At 43.0% G+C, this 20,506-nt stretch overlaps 1 protein-coding gene across 3 annotated transcripts in view; it reads left to right on the plus strand.

Annotated features, from left to right (window-relative positions):
- Window positions 1-20,506, plus strand: part of LPIN2 (lipin 2) — a 160,967-nt gene that overhangs the window by 77,226 nt on the left and 63,235 nt on the right. For all 3 annotated transcript variants that reach the window (XM_040354028.1, XM_040354027.1, XM_040354029.1), the window contains exon 5: window positions 18,287-18,394. In XM_040354028.1, the coding sequence (XP_040209962.1) occupies window positions 18,287-18,394 (108 nt within the window). The remainder of the gene's footprint in view (window positions 1-18,286; window positions 18,395-20,506) is intronic.

Here is a 20,506-nt window from a genome sequence, read left to right on the forward strand (position 1 = left end):
GTTGTTTAAGGCCCAGATGGAAGAGAGAATTATTCAGGAGAGGAAACAAGGGTAGGAAGGGGGGGGGGGACATGAGTTTACCGGAGTCCCAGAGTTTAGACTATCCGACATCAGGGGTCTCAAGAGGAAAGGGCAGGATCTTTGGGGGAGCCATAACAAGGTTGTTACTGAGTTGGGGCACAGTTAGGGAGTTCAAGGAGCTTCCAGGGTGGGACTTCATGTGCTGCATGGAGCATGGTGAGCTTGGAAAACTGGGCTGCCAAGTAATATTTTGCAACTTTGGGGACTCCCAAGAATCCCCATAGCCTATGTGGGAAAAGGGTGGCACCTTCTATTCATGGTAGTTCATAAGCCCAAATGAATGATAAACTTCTATCCCGTAGAAGAAGCAGGAATGTGTATGGGTAGGGTACGAAAGAAATTAAGGATTTTGGGCAAGATCGTCATTTTGTCTACATTTATGTGGCCTATCAAGGAAATTTGTGGGATACTGCCATGATTGCATGGGAGCTGTTGCATTGCATAACAATAGATAATAATTGGCCCTAAAGAGATAGAGGCATAGGAGTTCAGCTTGATGCCCAAAGATGTTGTATGGGAAACGGGTTTCGAGGTGGGTGGAGTGTGATGTTCATGGCAGTCGTCTTATGGGGATTAATCCGGAGGCGAGAAATATTGGATAATTGCAAGTTGGGCAATTTGATAAGAGGCTTAGTCATGGTCAGGAGTGCGTATCCGCTAACAAATATTTTGTGGTGCTTTCCGGTATATTGGACAAAAGTGATGTTGGGGTTGCCTCTGAGTGCTATGGCTAGGTATTCCAAGGCAAAGATGAAGAGAGTCAGGAATAGGAGGCGCCCCTGTCTGGTGCCTTGAAAAGGGTTGGAAATGTGTCCCGCATATTGCGCTACAGCTGACAGGAAATGGGTAAAGGGCCACAATCCATATTAAGAACGAATCGCCAACGCCCCATCTTCCTAAAACATATTGAAGGTAATCCCAGGAAAGGAAGTCAAAAGCCTTATATACAGTGAGGAAAATAAGTATTTGAACACCCTGCTATTTTGCAAGTTCTACCCACTTGGAAATCATGGAGGGGTCTGAAATTGTTATCATAGGTGCATGTCCACTGTGAGAGACATAATAAAAAAAAAAAAATCCAGAAATCACAATGTATGATTTTTTTAACTATTTATTTGTATGATACAGCTGCAAATAAGTATTTGAACACCTGAGAAAAACAATGTTAATATTTGGTACAGTAGCCTTTGTTTGCAATTACAGAGGTCAAACGTTTCTTGTAGTTTTTCACCAGGTTTGCACACACTGGAGGAGGGATTTTGGCCCACTCCTCCACACAGATCTTCTCTAGATCAGTCAGGTTTCTGGGCTGTTGCTGAGAAACACAGAGTTTGAGCTCCCTCCAAAGATTCTCTATTGGGTTTAGGTCTGGAGACTGGCTAGGCCACGCCAGAACCTTGATATGCTTCTTACAGAGCCACTCCTTGGTTATCCTGGCTGTGTGCTTCGGGTCATTGTCATGTTGGAAGACCCAGCCTCGACCCATCTTCAAAGCTCTAACTGAGGGAAGGAGGTTGTTGCCCAAAATCTCGCAATACATGGCCCCGGTCATCCTCTCCTTAATACAGTGCAGTCGCCCTGTCCCATGTGCAGAAAAACACCCCCAAAGCATGATACTACCACCCCCATGCTTCACAGTAGGGATGGTGTCCTTGGGATGGTACTCATCATTCTTCTTCCTCCAAACACAGTTAGTGGAATTATGACCAAAAAGTTCTATTTTGGTCTCATCTGACCACATGACTTTCTCCCATGACTCCTCTGGATCATCCAAATGGTCATTGGCAAACTTAAGACGGGCCTTGACATATGCTGGTTTAGGCAGGGGAACCTTCCGTGCCATGCATGATTTCAAACCATGACGTCTTAGTGTATTACCAACAGTAACCTTGGAAACGGTGGTCCCAGCTCTTTTCAGGTCATTGACCAGCTCCTCCCGTGTAGTCCTGGGCTGATTTCTCACCTTTCTTAGGATCATTGAGACCCCACGAGGTGAGATTTTGCATGGAGCCCCAGTCCGAGGGAGATTGACAGTCATGTTTAGCTTCTTCCATTTTCTAATGATTGCTCCAACAGTGGACCTTTTTTCACCAAGCTGCTTGGCAATTTCCCCGTAGCCCTTTCCAGCCTTGTGGAGGTGTACAATTTTGTCTCTAGTGTCTTTGGACAGCTCTTTGGTCTTGGCCATGTTAGTAGTTGGATTCTTACTGATTGTATGGGGTGGACAGGTGTCTTTATGCAGCTAATGACCTCAAACAGGTGCATCTAATTTAGGATAATAAATGGAGTGGAGGTGGACATTTTAAAGGCAGACTAACAGGTCTTTGAGGGTCAGAATTCTAGCTGATAGACAGGTGTTCAAATACTTATTTGCAGCTGTATCATACAAATAAATAGTTAAAAAATCATAAATTGTGATTTCTGGATTTTTTTTTTTTTATTATGTCTCTCACAGTGGACATGCACCTACGATGACAATTTCAGACCCCTCCATGATTTCCAAGTGGGAGAACTTGCAAAATAGCAGGGTGTTCAAATACTTATTTTCCTCACTGTATGTCAAGCGAGAGGAGGATCTGGGATCTTGCGATTATTCAACAAATGAATTTGGTGGATTACCTTGTGGACATTATGACCCACCTGTCAGCCAGGGACAAAGCCCACTTGGTCCTTGTGGACAATTGTGCGCAGGTGGCATTTGATCCGAACTTAAAACCCTCCCAAGGATTTTAATCTCCTCATTCATAAGAGAGATCATGCCAAAGGGCCTGGGGCTCGGCTGCTTCCTCACTGGTCTTGAGGTTTATGGAAATGTGGGCTTTCAAGGAATTTGAAGAGGACCTACCACCATTTCTAAGACTATTGAAATAAGCCATCAAGTGGGGCACTAGAAGTGACACAAACTTTCTTTAATACAACCCTGAGATGGCGTTGGGTCCCACGCCGTTTGTCTCAGACATCTTTCTGACCCTGTGTCCCTTTTTAGTACAGAGAGATCTGGCCAGAAGTGGCCAAATGGCCATACCTCCAAAGTGGAAACAAGGCTAAGCGACTTAACAATACTCAAAAACATAAGAACTGGGGTGCAGAAAAAATGACAGCAGGTGCTCTGAACTGATGAGTCAAAATTTTAAGTATTAGGATGTAGCAAAAGGGAGATTGTTCGTGAAGGACTGGCGAGGGGTACAATAATGAGGCATGGTGGAGGTTACTTGAACGTTTGGGGATGAATTTCTGCGAATGGAGTTCAAGATTTGGTCAGAAATGGTGTGCTCAATACTGAGACATACAGACAGTTGCTTATCCATCATGCCAAACCATCAGGAAGGTGTGTGATTGACCCCAAATTTTAATCTGCAGCAAGACAATGACCCCAAACATACAGCCAATGTAACTAAGAACTGACTTCAGTGTAAAGAAGAACAAGGAGTTTGGCTCCCACAGAACCTTGATCTCAGCATGTCTGGGAATACATGGATGGACAGACAGACAAGGATATGAGGCAGCCTATATCCACAGAAGATTTGTGGTTAGTTCTCCAAGATGTTTGGAATAACCTACCTGCCGAGGTAATTCAAAAACTGTGTGCAAGCGTATCTAGAAGAATTGATGCCGTTTTGAAGGCAAAGGGTGGTCCCAGCAAATATTGGTTTGATTTGGACTTCTCTTTGGTTCATATACCGTATTTATCTTCATATAGCGCGCCCCGGTCTATAGCGCGCACCCCCAACCTGGAAGGGAAATTTCCTGAAAAAAAGAAAATACTTAATTTGAATGCCCCTCGTTGGTGTCTTGCCCGGCGTCCATCTGCGGCCCTGGTGGTGTCCTCCCCGCTTCTCCCGCGCTGTTTCTGAGTCGATCCCCGCTTCCCGCGCTGTGTTTGAACGCCACCGCCGACATATACCGAGCGCAGTACACTCGGCCACGCTCGGCTCCTTTCGCATAAAGGCTAGGAGCGTGACCGCGAGGAGAGCCGAGCCTGGCCGAGTGTACTGCGCTTGGTATATGACGGTGGCGGCGTTCAAACACAGCGCAGGGATCGGCGTATATCGCGCACCCACGATTTCCCCCTTATTTTAAGGGGAAAAAAGTGCGCGGTATACACCAATAAATACAGTACGTTTTCATTTTGTTAATTGATAAAAATAAACTATTAACACCTCCATTTCTGAAGGCATTCTTAATTTACAGTATTTTTTCACACCTGCCTAAAACTTTTGCACAGTAGTATATATTATTTTGAGGCCCCTAGGAGCTCTTGCCATAATATGCATGTATTGTCAGCATATTTGCACATGACAGCATGCTTACCTTGCCAAGTTTCCTCCTTGAGTGATGAGATGCCTGCGCCCTCTCTCTGTATTGTTAGGGCTTCCTATTTTCTTCTGGTCCAGAGACTGTCTGACATGGAAGTTCTGGCATAAAATGAATTGATGCTTTGGGTTGGTCTATTTGAGTTGTTTGCAATAAATAGTTTATCCACAGGAGAGCGCCCTCAGCACACTTGTTTAGATGAGCTAATTGAAATGATTCCTTATTGACGGTAGTCTACATTAGAAACTGTCCTCCATGACTGTGAAAGGATTTGACAATAGACATGCCTCCTGCAGGGGTTGAATTACTAAAACTGGAGAGTGCAAAATCTGGTGCAGCTGTGCATGGTAGCCAATCAGCTTCTAACTTGACTTGTTAAGCTTTGACCAATAGAACCTGGATGCACCAGATTTTCCAGTTTTAGTAAATCAACCCCACAGTGTTTCTGAATGAAAGGAAACCTGTCATGAGATGAGTATGGAATGTGCCATTGCTGACATCTCCTGAAAATACTTATTGCCTTGCTGTCATCTGACATTTTTTTTTTCTTTAGTACTTTTAGTTACTAAAATACAAGTCTGCAAATAAAGACTTCTGCCTTGTGTCTGACATTCCTGATCTGCATACTTTTTCCAAATCAGTGAATCAGAAAGTACAGAAGCCAGCGGGTTCGTGTAAGAGGCAGGTAATTAACATTTTTACAAGGAGGTCAGCAACAGCAGCCCCCATGGAGCTTTCTTTTTTTTTTTTTTTCAAATAACAATTTTTATTAATCACAACAGCGGATAAATGGACAAGAAGTTGGCACTGTAACACAAACTTTAGCATAACAGCAGTAGAGCCAGTGTATATCAAATAACAGTAAACCATAAAACAGACAGTAGAGCACAGGTGTCAAACACAAGGCCCGAGGGCCGAATCTGGCCCTCTAGGCCATTTTATGTGGCCCTAGTACCTCTCCAGCAGCTGAAGGAGAGCTCCAGCCCTCCTCTGGTCGTCCTCCGGACCCTTACTTTCTGCTTTCAAGCAATGCATCCAGCTGAAAAAAACGAAGTTCAATGCTTCCAAGCATGCGTCGACTTAATTCTGAGCATGCGCAGGTTTTTAACCGATGCTTTTGCATACTAAATGTTGGTTTTGACCTATCAGTTAGGCGCCCATCGGTTCAATTTTAAAAGCAAGTTCTCTTTTTTTTGACCGAAGGGTAAATGACCGTTGGGGCCCACACACCATCGGTTTGGACCGATGAAACGGTCCTTCAGTCCGTTTTCATCGGTTTTGACCGACCGTGTGTACGCGGCCTTATAGTACATTTAAAGGAAGCCCAAGTATGAAACACAAAGAGCAGCAAAGGACTGAGGGGAAGACTCAAAATGTATTCTACGGTCCTTTTCTTCTAAAATTGCCATAACGATTTATGCTGCCGTTCATAGGAATACTGCTTGGCTGAGTTATACTTTGATATTTATCTTAGTTTGTCTAAGAAAGTTATCAGAATATTCATCAAGACTTTGACATATCTTTTATCATACAAGAGTTTTTCCCTCCCTCTGATTTTTGCTTGGCAGGAAAATATATATATATTTTTTTTAATTTAAAAAAATATAAAATGTTTCAGAATGGCCCATTTTTCAGAAATAATTAAACGTGTGATAAATTTGGCATGTTTCCTTTTTCAAGAGTATGGATAAAGAGCTCCGTTATAATCCTTTGCTGAAATAATGAACTGAACGCCCACACTATTTGGAGACAACTTTTTGAAACTGAGAATAAGAGATCAAATAAGACAGAGAAAGAGACCAAGTGCATGTAAATGTGTCAAGAAATAAAGGAGTATACAGCAATAAATACGTGGGGCACATTCACATGAAATGGCAATAGGAACATTTCTGAACAGTAGAAACCAGCTGTCAGAACACAGTTGCGCAGCAGGGGAGATCGCTGTACTAACACTGCCTGTGTTCGTACAGCAAGCTGTCGGATTTTATTTGTTTGGGGTTGAATGAAAAAAAAACGTAGTGTGTACCAGGCTTAACCATTTGCCGACTGCAATACATATACAGTTAGGTCCATATTCGGACACAGGCACGTGTGTCATTCTGGTACAGATTAATCTTGGTTTCATCCGTCCAAAGAATGCTTTTCCAGAACTGGTCTGGCTTTTTTTAGATGTTTGGCAAAGTCTAATCTGGCTTTTCTATTCTTCAGCCTCATGAATGGTTTGCACCTTGTGGTGAACTCTCTGTATTTGCTCTTGTGAAGTCTTCTCTTGTTTGTAGAGTTTTACAATGATAAACCCATCTCCTGGAGAGTGTCTTTCTTTACCATAGGGAGGATCTTGTGATTTATCCACCACTGTCGTTTTACATGGACCTCCAGGCCTTTTTATGTTTCTGAGCTCACCGGTGCATTCTTCTTTCCTCAGAATGTACAAAACTATTGATTTGGCCACTCCTAATGTTGCTGCTAGCTCTCTGATGGATTTGTTTTTAAAGCCTTACAATGGCTTGTTACACTTGCATGGACAGCTCCTTTTTAAATGCATGATGTAGGTTCACAGCAATAGATTCCAAATGCAAATACCACACTTATGCCCCGTACACACCATCCGAATATCGTACGACACATCGTATGACTTTTTTTCGCAGTTTTAGTCGCAAGTAGAAATTAAATGGTTAATAAAGTCACAAAAATTCTCGGGGTTTTAAAGGTCCTTTTTGGCCCCAGATCTCTCTATAAAGAGGATTTGCCCTCCTTTTTCCTATTACAAGGGATGTTTACATTCCTTGTAATTAAAAATAAATATGATAAAATGGCAGCCTACATATTTCTATCAACGCAGGTTTCCTTGAAACCAGACAAAGAATAAGTCCCCCGTTCACACCAGTGCGGCTTTGAAATTGCGCAATTTCAAAGCCACACATCAGTGCGCTTTGCACTGCCAATTTCATTGAGGCTTGCGACTTCATTTAACAATAGTCTATGCAAGTTGCAATGAAATCTGTAAAAAGCAGCGCAGGAAAAGTTTTCTTAATTGCTGAAACATAAGTCGCGAAGATATGAACAGTTCCCTTGCTGGCAATGGGGTGCGACTTGTCATGCGATTTGGAACTGTCAAATTCCGTGACAAGTCGTACGGGTGTGAACGGGTGATCAGTCACGCTTATGTTCAAAACAAAGAGTCGTTAGACTTGATCAGGCTGACTTTTTTTTTTTCTGTAGTTTGTAAACACTTGTGCTGTCATGTGATGTGGTGTTTTTGAGAGGAACTCCCTTCTGTTTCCGCATAATTTTTCTCTCCAAACAGTCACACCTAGTGATAGGTTTGTTTTAGATGGGTGCAGTGCTGTTTATAACCAGTAGATGGAGACAATTGCAAAAAGAAAGCTTTGTTGTAAATGGACTTCAACAGATCAGTTTGGCAGTTGTTGGCTAACTTATTAAAGGCATTGTAAAGTCTCAAAGTTTTTTCACCTTAATGCATTAAGGTAAAAAACTTTCTGTGCTGCAGAGCCCCCCTTTTCCTTACCTGGACTTGATTGTTCCAGCGATGTGCACAGCATCTCCAGCCTCTGTCTGGCTCCCGCTGCTGTCAATCAAATCTAGTGAAACAGGAGTCGAGTCCTGCTGTATGTGTCAATGGACTCAGCAGCAGGACTCTGTAACGCGCCCCCATGGAAAGTGGTTCTCCATGGGGGCACCCGATGAAGAGGAGGTGTCAGGAGCGCCGCCAGGGCACCCCCAGAAAAGGAGGATCTGGGCCGCTTGCACAGAGCAGGTAAGTATAACACGTTTGTAAAGGTTTTTTTTTGTTTTTTAACAATCACTTTAAAATTGCAAGCTTCTGCTATTCAAAAATAGCTCTGAAACCCACATCTTGTATACACAATACAATATTTATAAATGTACAATTTACTGTTAAGTAGCATTGGCAATTGTAAAGGATTGAACTGCCATACATAGAAACCAAACTTTCCTGCAAGTTAATGTATCTCTATTTGGATGCAGCCGATGCACATCTAACAATTTTCTGCCCTGCTACTTTCATTTTCATTTTGAAGGATGTCCTGCAGAAGGATGCCATCGGGGTCACCCATGTCTCAAAATTCACTATGTGTATGACCATCTTCAATCTATAACAGCCTTTTCAACACAGAGGAACCCTTGAAATAACTTTCTGCTAAAACAAACGCTCATGATACATTAGTGCAGGGTTCCCCCGGCAATATACCTGTCAATCGCAAGCTGCTGACAGATCGCTTCCTCACTTCTCACACTCCCCATCACTTCTGCATGTAGAGCAGTGCAGGTAAAGAGAGTGTCTCTGCTCTTCCCTGCTGGCCCCTCCCCTCCTGTGCATCCCAGGTGCTTGTATGTGATAGGATGGACAAGAGAGGAGGGGCTGGCCAGGAACAGCATGCCAGAGCCACGACTACCACAGCCGATCCCCCTATGTACCTCTACACAGAAAAGGAAACTGCTACTGCCCTGCTCCAATGTAAGAATGTGCCCTGCTGCCATGTAATCAATCATGTGCCATGCTTACCCCTCTACTCTACCCTTCTGGCCCCTTGCCCTGCTGCTGCCACCCTGTACACTGCTATTAAGTTGGACCCATAATTGAGAATGGGCCAGATTCTCGTAGAATTGGCGTAGTGTAAGCCATTTACACTACGCCACCGCAACTTACTGGAGCAAGTGCCGTATTCTCCAAGCACTTGCTCCGTAATTTTGCGGCGGCGTAGTGTAAATGGCCCGGCGTATGGCCGCGTAATTCAAAGGGGGCGGCTTGTATTCAAATTAAGCGCGTCCCCGCGCCGATTGAATTGCGCATGCGCCAGGCTGAAAAATAGCCCAGTGCGCATGCTCCAGCTCACGACGGAAAACGTCAATGACGCCGACGTGAGCGTCATTGACGTAAAGTCGTATTCAAGAACGACTTAGGAAAACGACGGAAAAAGACGACGCGGACCCGACGCCATACTTAACATGGCATACGGCGGACTGGCGTAAGGTTACCCCTCATATAGCAGGGGTAACCTTACGCAAACGACGAGTATGCAACGCAAATTCGTTCGGGAATCGGCGTATCAGGCTCATTTGCATAGTCAAATGAGACCTGAACGTAAACGCCACCTAGCGGTCAGCGTTGTATTGCATTTAGGATCCGACGGTGTAAGTGACTTACACCAGTCGGATCCTAGCCTAATTCCCGCGTATCTTGTTTTGCGAATACAAAACAATGATACGCCGGCGGGAATTTCGAATTACGCCGGTGTATCAGTAGATACACCGGCGTAACTCTTTTGAGAATCTGGCCCATAATGTGCAAAAAAAACAAGTACAAGTTTATTAATAGATGGGTACATTTTATTTTTTATTCTATAATTTAATGCTTTTTTTTTTATTTTTATTATTATATCTACAGCTCGCGGATCACACTGATGATCTGTGACCTGTGAAAATTATTTCAGGGGTTCCCAGAGATTTCTAATTTTGCCAAGGGTTCGTCCAAGGTACAAAGGTTGAGAAACGCTGCATTGGTGTCATCGTCAATGGGAAGAACGCCTCTTACACTTGTGTTCGCTGGAAATGGCTAAAAAGATCATTGGTGTCGGTGGGAACTTATCTGAGAGGCAGAAATTGCTCATCGCTCAAGGAACCCCTAGAAGCCTCTGGAAGGGGTTTTTGGGGTAATTGACTCCGAGACCAGAACTCCAGGCACAATCCTCACCTGAAATGTTAATATACCAAGGAAGCAATGAATTACAACTGTTATTGTTATACAGCTATTATTCTTGCCACCCTTGTATAGTAATGGTTATTGTGAGTAATCAGAGCTTAATGGGTTAATTGGCTAGGAGCTATGAATTCTAGGCACACTTGCCACATCAGTGAGAATGGCAGTTCTTTTGAAATCTCCATATATCCCTGGTCAAAGGCTTTTGAAGAAACGGGTTTTATTGGCAGATATTAGAAATTGAATGAAGTCATTAAATTGGCACGTAAAATTAATGTACCTATTAAGACCACTGTCTACACATTTCAATTTCAGCCGTTGTGTGCGATTTTGAAGTTCTCCATCAGTACCGTAATTATTGGACTGCTTATGCTGTGGCCTATGCAAGAACATCTGTTTTGTTGTTGCAAAAAGTATAAAGGGTTATTCGTTGGTGAAAGGTTTGACCAGTACCCAGCTTATTGTCCTGTAGATGCTGTGCATTTTACACACCTACGGATAACGCCAGATCTGAGGATCCTCAGCTTAAAGGGGTTGTAAAGGTTCGTTTTTTTATTTTCTGAATAGGTTCCTATAAAGGGGTTGTAAGGGTAAAAGTTTTTTTACCTTAATGCATCCTATGCATTAAGGTAAAAAAACATCTGACAGCACCGCCCCCTCCCCCCCGAACCCCCGTTTTACTTACCTCACCGTTCGAAAGTCCCGGGCGCGTGCTTGTCATCTTGTTCGGTTCCCAGCCTGGCCGTTGATTGGCTAGGCTGGGCGGATTGATAGCAGCGCAGCCATTGGCTGGCGCTGCTGTCAATCACAGCGAATGACGCGGCGCGCTGGGGGGGGGCGAGTGATACAGTCGGCGGCTATGGCCGCCGCTGTATCACGGGAGCGTGCTCGCAAAAGCTTTCCACCATGCGAGGGAGCTCGCATGAACGTGGAAAGCTTTTGCGAGGAGGAGCCGGGACAGCCGCCGAGGGACCCCAGAAGACAGGATTCGGGGACACTCTGTACAGAACGAACTGCACAGCGGAGGTAAGTATAACAGAATTCTGCCTTTAGTGTTCCTTTTAAGCTAGTGAATTGTTGGTTCACTTATCTTTTCCTTCAATTTCCCTTCTTAAATGTTTTTTTCTCTGTCTGAATTTCTTACTTCCTGTTTCTCCTCGGTAAGCTTGCCCCCCATCATCCGAGCAGAACAGCTTACTGAGGAGGAACAGGAAGTGAGAAATTCAGACACAGAAAACAAAGAAAAAAAACATTTAGAAGGGAAATTGAAGGAAAAGGTAAGTGAACCAACAATGCACTAGAATGGCACGGCTGGGCACAATCACGTACCTGTACGTGATTGTTTAATGCCCGCCCGCGACCCCGTCTGAAGCTCCGCGGACCCGATCGCCGCCGGAGTCCCGCGATCGTTCCCTGGAGCTGAAGACCGGAGAGAGGTGTGTGTAAAAACACCTTGCCCGTTCCCTGATATAGGAAAAGGCGATCAATGACGTCACACGTCCAGCCCCGCCCCCCTACAGTTAGAAACACATATGAGGTCACACTTAACCCCTTCAGCGCCCCCTAGTGGTTAACTCCCAAACTGCAATTGTCATTTTCACAATAAGCAATGTATTTTTATTGCATTTTTTGCTGTGAAAATGACAATGGTCCCAAAAATGTGTCAAAATTGTCCGATGTGTCCGCCATAATGTCGCAGTCATGAAAAAAATCGCTGATCGCCGCCATTAGTAGTAAAAAATATATATATATTAATAAAAATGCAATAAAACTATCCCCTATTTTGGAAACGCTATACATTTTGCGCAAACCAATCGATAAACGCTTTACCAAAATATGTAGAAGAATACGTATCGGCCTAAACCGAGGGGGAAAAAAAGTTTTTTTTTTGTATATTTTTGGGGGGTATTTATTATAGCAAAAAGTAAAAAATATTGATTTGTTTTCAAAATTGTCACTCTATTTTTGTTTATAGCGCCAAAAATAAAAACCGCAGAGGTGATCAAATACCACCAAAAGAAAGCTCTATTTGTGGGAAAAAAAGGACGCCAATTTTGTTTGGGAGCCACCTCGCACGACCGCGCAATTGTCAGTTAAAGCTACGCAGTGCCAAATCGCAAAAAGCGGCCTGGACCTTTACCTGCATATTGGTCCAGGTCTTAAGTGGTTAAAGGAACCTATTTAGAAAATAAAAAACGAACCCTTACAACCCCTTTAATGTGCCATATATTCTGTACTCTTACTGTGATCCCAGTACCGGTTGCTTGTAGATATGTATGCAGGTTTTTTCATCTCTTCTCCATGCAGGGAAATGCTTAGTAATGGGCTTTTTAGGGAACATCTACACTGTCTTGGATAAGTTCTGGAAGAATCTGTTGAAGATTTTTTTGTCTTTGTGCAGTTTGGACAAGTTTAGATATGGTGTCTTTTCTGCCTGTGCTCCATGCATATTCTTGATAAATCTCCCTTGGTGTATTTGGAACACTTCACACTGCTTGCTGACTGTGACTGATTAAGTGGTGATCTTTAGCCATCTGCTAGAATAAGTCAAGTGTTGATATCAATGGTTAGCAGGTGGGTGAAGACAGTGTCACAATAGTTCCACCTGCTTACTCCAGACGTAAAGTGGCTGGGCACAGTAATAAGCTGGCATGTCAGCAAGTGAATGCCCCTTGGTAGAAAGCAGGGCAAGTGAACATAGCTGATCATGGGCACCTGTAACTTGGTTTAAAGTGCCCTTGTGCCATAGAAGTTTGAGATTATAGATAATGGTCAGGCTCTATGAACCTTTCCTCCAAATTAAAATATTTTATACTGAATGAGTTGTAAATTTAGTGCAGGGCTCGACAAATCCCAGGCGCCAGGTCGCCATGGCGACTAGCAATAGGGTCCTGGCGACTTGGGTTTTTGTGAGCTGGCGCCATCTGGTGGTGAGCCGTTGGTATTACAAGTTATTACCACCAGATGTGAGCTGGCGCCATCTGGTGGTGGCCGTTGGTATTACAAGTTAAGCATTACAAGTTAAACAGCAATTCTAATGTTATTTTTCACTGCCATCTTCTTCCCTCTAATTAGAACCCCCAAACATTATATATATATATATATATATATATATATATATATATATATATATATATATATATATATATATATATATATATATATATATATATATATATATATATATATATATATATATATATATATATATATATTTTTTTTATCCTAACACCCTAGAGAATAAAATGGCGATTGTTGCAATACTTTCTGTCACGCCGTATTTGCGCAGCGGTCTTACAAGCGCACTTTTTTTGTGAAAAAATTACACTTTTAATTAAAAAATATAACAACAGTAAAGTTATCCCCATTTTTTTTTTTTATATTATGAAAGATAATGTTCCGCCAAGTAAATTCATACCCAACATGTCACGCTTCAAAATTGCGTCCGCTCGTGGAATGCCGACAAACTTTTACCCTTTAAAATCTTCATAGGCGACGTTTAAAAAAAATCTACAGGTTGCATGTTTTGAGTTACAGAGGAGGTCTAGGGCTAGAATTATTGCTCTCACTCTACCAATCGCGGCGATACCTCACATGTGTGGTTTGAACACCGTTTACATATGCAGGCGCTGCTCACGTATGTGTTCGCTTCTGCGCGCAAGCTCGTCGGGACGGGGCGCGTTTTCTGGCTCCTAACTTTTTTACCTGGCTCCTAGATTCCAAGCAAATTTGTCAACCCCTGATTTAGTGCATCTGTCTTCAGGTTAAATACCATTTCTGAAAACAAGAAGCAGTATCTATTGCCCTGGGCATGTTCCAGTCTTTTATTTGCAGCTTCTTTCACAATAAATTGTTTAGTAATAAAGTGATATAGACAGACTAGATATTGCAAAATAATACGTTGCAACAGTTCCTGTTTTTTTCATATACAAATCCCATGATGAATGTGAAATATTTCAGCTGATCTGTTATACATTATACAATCGTGGGACTTTGACCAGTTAGCATGGGAATTCAGGGAAAGGGGAAGGAATGTGAATTCAAGGGGATGCAAAGACACCGATTTTTCTATCGGTTACCAGCCACGCAGAATGTTGTATATCAAGTTACTCCTAATTTCCCAAAAAATAATCTTCTATAATAAACTGTATGCAAACATCAAAGAAACTCCACCTCTAGAAAACGTATCTTGTCCAATTGGACATATTAACCCCCGGACCATATTGCTGCCCAAAGACAAGAGCACTTTTTGCGATTCGGCACTGCGTCGCTTTAACTGACAATTGCGCAGTCGTGCGACCAGGCTCCCAAACAAAATTGGTGTCCCTTTTTCCCCACAAATAGAGCTTTCTTTTGGTGGTATTTGATAACCTCTGCGGTTTTTAGTTTTTGCGCTGTAAACAAAAATAGAGCGACAATTTTGAAAAAATTTATATTTTTTTTACTTTTTTGCTATAATAAATATCCCCCAAAAATATTTAAAAAAAACATTTTTTGTTCCTCAGTTTACGCCGATACGTATTCTTGTACATATTTTTCGTTAAAAAAAACCGCAATAAGCGTTTGATTGGTTTGCGCAAAAGTTATAGCGTTTACAAAATGGGGGGTAGTTTTATGGCATTATTAATATTTTTGTTTTTACTAGTAATGGCGGCGATCAGTGATTTTTTTTTTTTTTTTTTTTTCGGTACTGCGACATTATGGCGGACACTTTTGACACATTTTTGGGACCATTGGCATTTATATAGCGATCAGTGCTATAAAAATGCATTGGATTACTATAAAAATGCCACTGGCAGTGAAGGGGTTAACACTAGGGGGCGGGGAAGGGGTTAAGTATGTTCCCTGGGTGTGTTCTAACTGTAGGGGGAGTGGACTCACTAGGGGAAATGACTGATCTTCTGTTCATACATTGTATGAACAGAAGATCAGCATTTCTCTCCCTGACAACTCCCGGTCCCCGCTCTGTAACGAGCGATTGCGTGTGCCCAGCGGAGATCGCGCCCGCCGGGCAGGCGAACGGGAGTCGGGGGCGAGCGGGGGGCGGGCGCACCCCTAGTGGCCGCGTCGAGAGCAGACGTATAGCTACGGGCTCTCGCGCAGGGGAGCCGACCTGCCGCCGTAGAACTGCGGCAGCTGGTCAGCAACCAGTTAATGAGTTTTTCACAAACGTTTTTTTACAAACTCACTAGAAGGATTCACTTTAATTCACCAAAGGCTGCACTTGAGCCCCCAGCAGACAGGAATTGTCTCTGCTGTTATGTATGTTATATTATCATTATGAATCTATTCTACCTTTTGAGAACGCTGCTAAGAAAAGTCAGATTCACTTTACGCATTAGTAAATCTGGTCCTGGTTTCAGGAAGTGCTTAGTGGTTCTAAAGGCAGAAGTTTTTTTTTATCTTAATGTATTCTATGGGAGGGAGTTGCAATAGTCAAGGCCAGAGATAACCAGGAGTGATTTAGGAGTTTTGTGGTGTTGTTAAGAAGTGGTGGTTTATAAAAAAAAGTTATGAAGTTGATGGTGGCAAGATTTGAATAGTGAATGGATGCGAGTCCAGAATTGCACCTGCCACCTTAACAAATGGGGAGCTGCAGTTCAAAGCTATACTATACAGGGGTGTACACTGTACTACTAACATATAAGCACACACAGGTTGGACTTGTGTCTTTTTTGGGGGGGGGGGCGAGGGATGGGGAGCGTCGGTACACGACATTCAGAGTTGTCTTGTAGCCTTTCCTTTGTCATCTTTTGAGAGTGCTTAGAGTTGTCCTGTTGGAAAATGAACCTTGAATGAATGAATGAATGAATGAATGAAAACTTATATAGCGCAACACATGCGAACTTAATCGCCTCTGGGTCACTCCAGTCTGAGGTCCAGAGCGCTGGGGAGCAGGTTTTTATCAAGGATGTGTCTCTACATTGCCACATTCATCTTTCCCTCAATCCTGACTAGTCTCCCAGTTCCTGCTGCTGAAAAACATCCCCACAGCATGATGCTGCCACCACCATGCTTCACTGTATTGGCCAGGTGATGATGAGCGGTGCCTGGTTTCTTCCAGACATTACCCTTGCCATTCAGGCCAAATAGTTCAATCTTTGTTTCATCAGACCAGAGAATTTTGTTTCTCATGGTCTGAGTCCTTCAGGTGCCTCTTGGCAAGCTCCAGATGGGCTGTCATGTGCCTGGCCACTCTACCATACAGGCCTGATTGGTGGAGAGCTGCAGAGATAGTTGTTCTTCTGGAAGGATCTCCTCTCTCCACAGAAAAATGCTGGAGCTCTGTCAGCGGGACTTTAGGTTCTTGGTCACCTCACTAAGGCCCTTCTCTCCTGATTGCTCAGTTTGGCTGGGCAGCCCACTCTAGGAAGAGTCCTGGTGGTTCCAAACTTCTTACTTTTACGGGTGATGGAGGCCACTGTGCTCATTGGAACCTTCAATGCTGCAGAAATGTTTCTGTACCCTTCCCCAGATCTGTGCCTCGCTGCAATCCTGTCTCGGAAGTCCACAGACAATTCCATGGACTTCATGGCTTTGTTTTATGCTCTGACATGCATTGTTAACTTTGGGACCTTATATAAACAGGTGTGTGCAGGGGTGTTGTTAGGTGGCAATAAGACCAGGGGCTTCAGCCCGAACGACGGAAACCAGGGGGTGGTGTATGTGACGCAGGCCTTTTGTTTTGGCTGGCTCGTGACCTACCTGACCTACATACACTGATGGTAGTGACCTACATACACTGACCTACATACAGTGATGGTAGTGACCTGCCTACACTGACCTCTACCTGACCTACATACATTGACGGTAGTGACCTACATACACTGATTTACCTGCACTGACCTACATTCACCGACGGTAGTGACCTACATACACTGACCTACATATACTGACCTACATACAGTGACGGTAGTGACCTGCCTACACTGACCTACATACACATTTCTACATACAGTGGCAGTAGTGACCTGCCTACACTGATTTACATTCACTGACGGTAGTGACCTACATACAGTGACGGTAGTGACCTGCCTGCACTGACCTACCTTCACTGACGGTAGTGACCTATATACACTGACCTACCTATACTGACCTACATACACTGGCATTTACATACACGTTACACTGACCTACCTCAGCTCAGCGGTGTCACAGCAGGCAGTCAATCATTCTGTCAGAGGAGCCTGGAGGGTAGGAGAGCCGAGGAGCCTGGAGGGTAGGAGAGCCGAGGAGCCTGGAGGGTAGGAGAGCCGAGGAGCCTGGAGGGTAGGAGAGCCGAGGAGCCAGAGGAGAGCCGGCCGAGCGAGGATGTGGCACGGCGGCCGCATTTGTAATTCCCGCCTTCTGGAGCCTGCAAACTGTGGAAAAAGTGAAGCGCTGTGAATACTTTCCAGATTCACTGTACGTTCTTGTGCTGCATCTTTCCCACAGAGTCCCCTAAATAATCCATTAGGCACAGTACTGCTTTCTGATGAAAGATGCAATGTAAGCTCTAACGAGCAGCCTTTGATTCCTACTCTAATAAAGTATATTGTATTTGTACTGTCTACCCTAAGTTTTAAAGCGCTGCGTAAACTGTTGGCGTTGTACAAATCCTGTATAATAATAATGATGATGATGATGATGATGATGATGATGATGATAATAATGTAAAAGTGTATATTTCTTTTTTTTACAAAATGACATATAAGAATGCAACACTATGCAGTACAATTTAACAACCACAAGGTGATGCTGAGTGAATTCTGTATGCTGCTATTAAAAAGAAAATCGTATTTTATTGTAATATTTGAACATGCGTTCTTGTAGTAGAAAGCGGTAAATATTTTATACAGTGTCAGAAATGTTGATTCTTGTCAATACTGGTCAGTTGAAACCTAGACGTCTGATTTACTTTTACTATTTTTTTTTAATAAATTATCATCCACACTATGAGAAAAGGGTTTCAGCCCAGTAAGAACGTTCTACATATTTGATTATAGAATCTAAATATAAATGCTGTGTTCACTTTTGGTGATGAAATGTAAGTCCGCCTGAACTTATCCATCAATAGTCCCTGAATGTGTGTATTTTTTTTTTTTTTTTCAATGTGTGGGTCATTTATTTGTAACACTAACACATTTTTGTATACTAAATGTCTTCCAACAGATCATCTTCAGGCTCTGCCCCTAAGGAGGAGGAATATAGAGAACAGTTTATCTGCCATTCATCTGATCACTACGCCTTGTCGGACGGAGACTGGTCTCCACAAGACAGGTATAGAGCGCCACAACCTACAACTGCTTTGTATAATGGGCAGCCAGCTCTGTACTCTTGTAATGGATTGTGTTTAAAGTATTCACAAGTTCATCTGTCGTCTTTTGAACACATTGACCTGAATGTCATTAGTTTACCTTATTTTTGGTTATGACTGTGTAATCTACAGTGGATATAAAAAGTCTACACACTCCTGTTAAAATGACACTGATAAATAATTTCAGAACATTTTCTACATTTAATGTGACCATAAACTGTACAACCTGAAATCTTTTAGGGGGGGTTGCATAAGTGTGCAATACCCTCTTATAACTGAGCATGTAGCGGTGTTGGGAATTAAGCAATCACATTCAAACTCAAGTTAAATGGGCGTCATTACACACCTGTCATTTAAAGTGCCTCTGATTTATTCCAAATAAAGTTCAGCTGTTCTAGTAGGTCTTTCCTGACATTTTCTTAGTCGCATCCTACAGCAAAAGCCATGGTCTGCACAGAGCTTCCAAAGCATCAGGGGTATCCCATTGTTAAAAGGTGTTTAGTCAGGAGAAGGGTAGAAAATAATTTCCAAGGCATTAGATATACTTTGGAACACAGTGAAGACAATCATCATCAAGTGGAGAAAATATGGCACAACAGTGACATTACCAAAAACTGGACGTCCCTCCAAAATTGATGAAAAGACGAGAAGAAAACTGGTCAGGGAGGTTGCCAAGAGGCCTACAGCAACATTAAAGGAGCTGCAGGAATATCTGGCAAGTACTGCTGTGTGGTACATATGACAACAATCTCCCGTATTCTTCATATGTCTGGGCTATGGGGTAGAGTGGCAAGACGGAAGCCTTTCCTTACAAAGAAAAACATCCAAGCCCAAAGACGCATATGAAGTCTCCCAAAAGCATGTGGGAAAATGTGTTATGGTCTGATGAAACCAAGGTTGAACGTTTTATCTGTATCTCCAAAAGATATGTTTGGCGCAAAAAACACTGCACATCACCAAAAGAACACCCTACCCACTGTGAAGCACGGTGGTGGCAGCATCATACTTTGGGCTGTTTTTCTTCAGCTGGAACAGGGGCCTTAGTCAAGGTGGAGGGAATTATGAACAGTTCCAAATACCAGTTAATATTGGCACAAAACCTTCAGGCTTCTGCTAGAAAACTGAACATAAAGAGCAACTTCATCTTTCAGCATGATAAAGAAAGCATACATCCAAATCAACAAAGGAATGGCTTCACAGAAGAAGATTAACGTTTTGGAATGGCCCAGCCCAGACCTAAATCCGATTTGAAAATCTGTGAGGTTATCTGAAGAGGGCTGTGCACAGGAGATGCCCTCGCACTCTGACAGATTTGGAGTGTTTTTGCAAAGAAGAGTGGGCAAATATTGCCAAGTCAAGATGCGCCATGCTGATAGACTCGTACCCAAAAAGACTGAGTGTTGTAATAAAATCAAAAGGTGCTTCAACAAAGTATTAGTTTTAAGGGTGTGCACACTTATGCAACCATATATTTATTTATTTATTTTTACAGCCCTCCAGCTAAAAGATTTCAGTTTGTACAGTTTATAGATCACATTAAAGGTGGAAAAAGTTCTGAAATGATTTATCTTTGTCTCATTTTTTTACGTCACAGAAACCTGACATTTCAACAGGGGCGTGTAGACTTTTTATATCCACTGTAGATGCCCAGAAATTGGCCTGTCTGGATTGGTAACGCCTATAATTGGTCAGGAACTGTATGCAAGCAAGTTTCTTTAAAGCGGGAGTTCACCCGAAAAACAATTTTCAACATTAGATTGAGGCTCGTTTTGTGAAGGGGAATCGGATGTTTTTTTAAAAATCTAAGCAGTACTTACCGTTTTAGAGATATATCTTCTCCGCCACTTCCGGGTATGGTCTTCGGGACTGGGCGTTCCTATTTGATTGACAGGCTTCCGACGGTCGCATACATCGCGTCACGAGTAGCTGAAAGAAGCCGAAAGTCGGTGCGGCTCTATACGGCGCCTGCGCACCGATGTTCGGCTACTTTCGGAAAATCGTGACGCGCTGTATGCGACCGTCGGAAGCCTTTCGGAAGTCTGTCAATCAAATAGGAACGCCCAGTCCCGCAGCCC

This window comes from Rana temporaria, chromosome 5, assembly GCF_905171775.1.
Source record: "Rana temporaria chromosome 5, aRanTem1.1, whole genome shotgun sequence".
Lineage (NCBI taxonomy): Eukaryota > Metazoa > Chordata > Amphibia > Anura > Ranidae > Rana > Rana temporaria.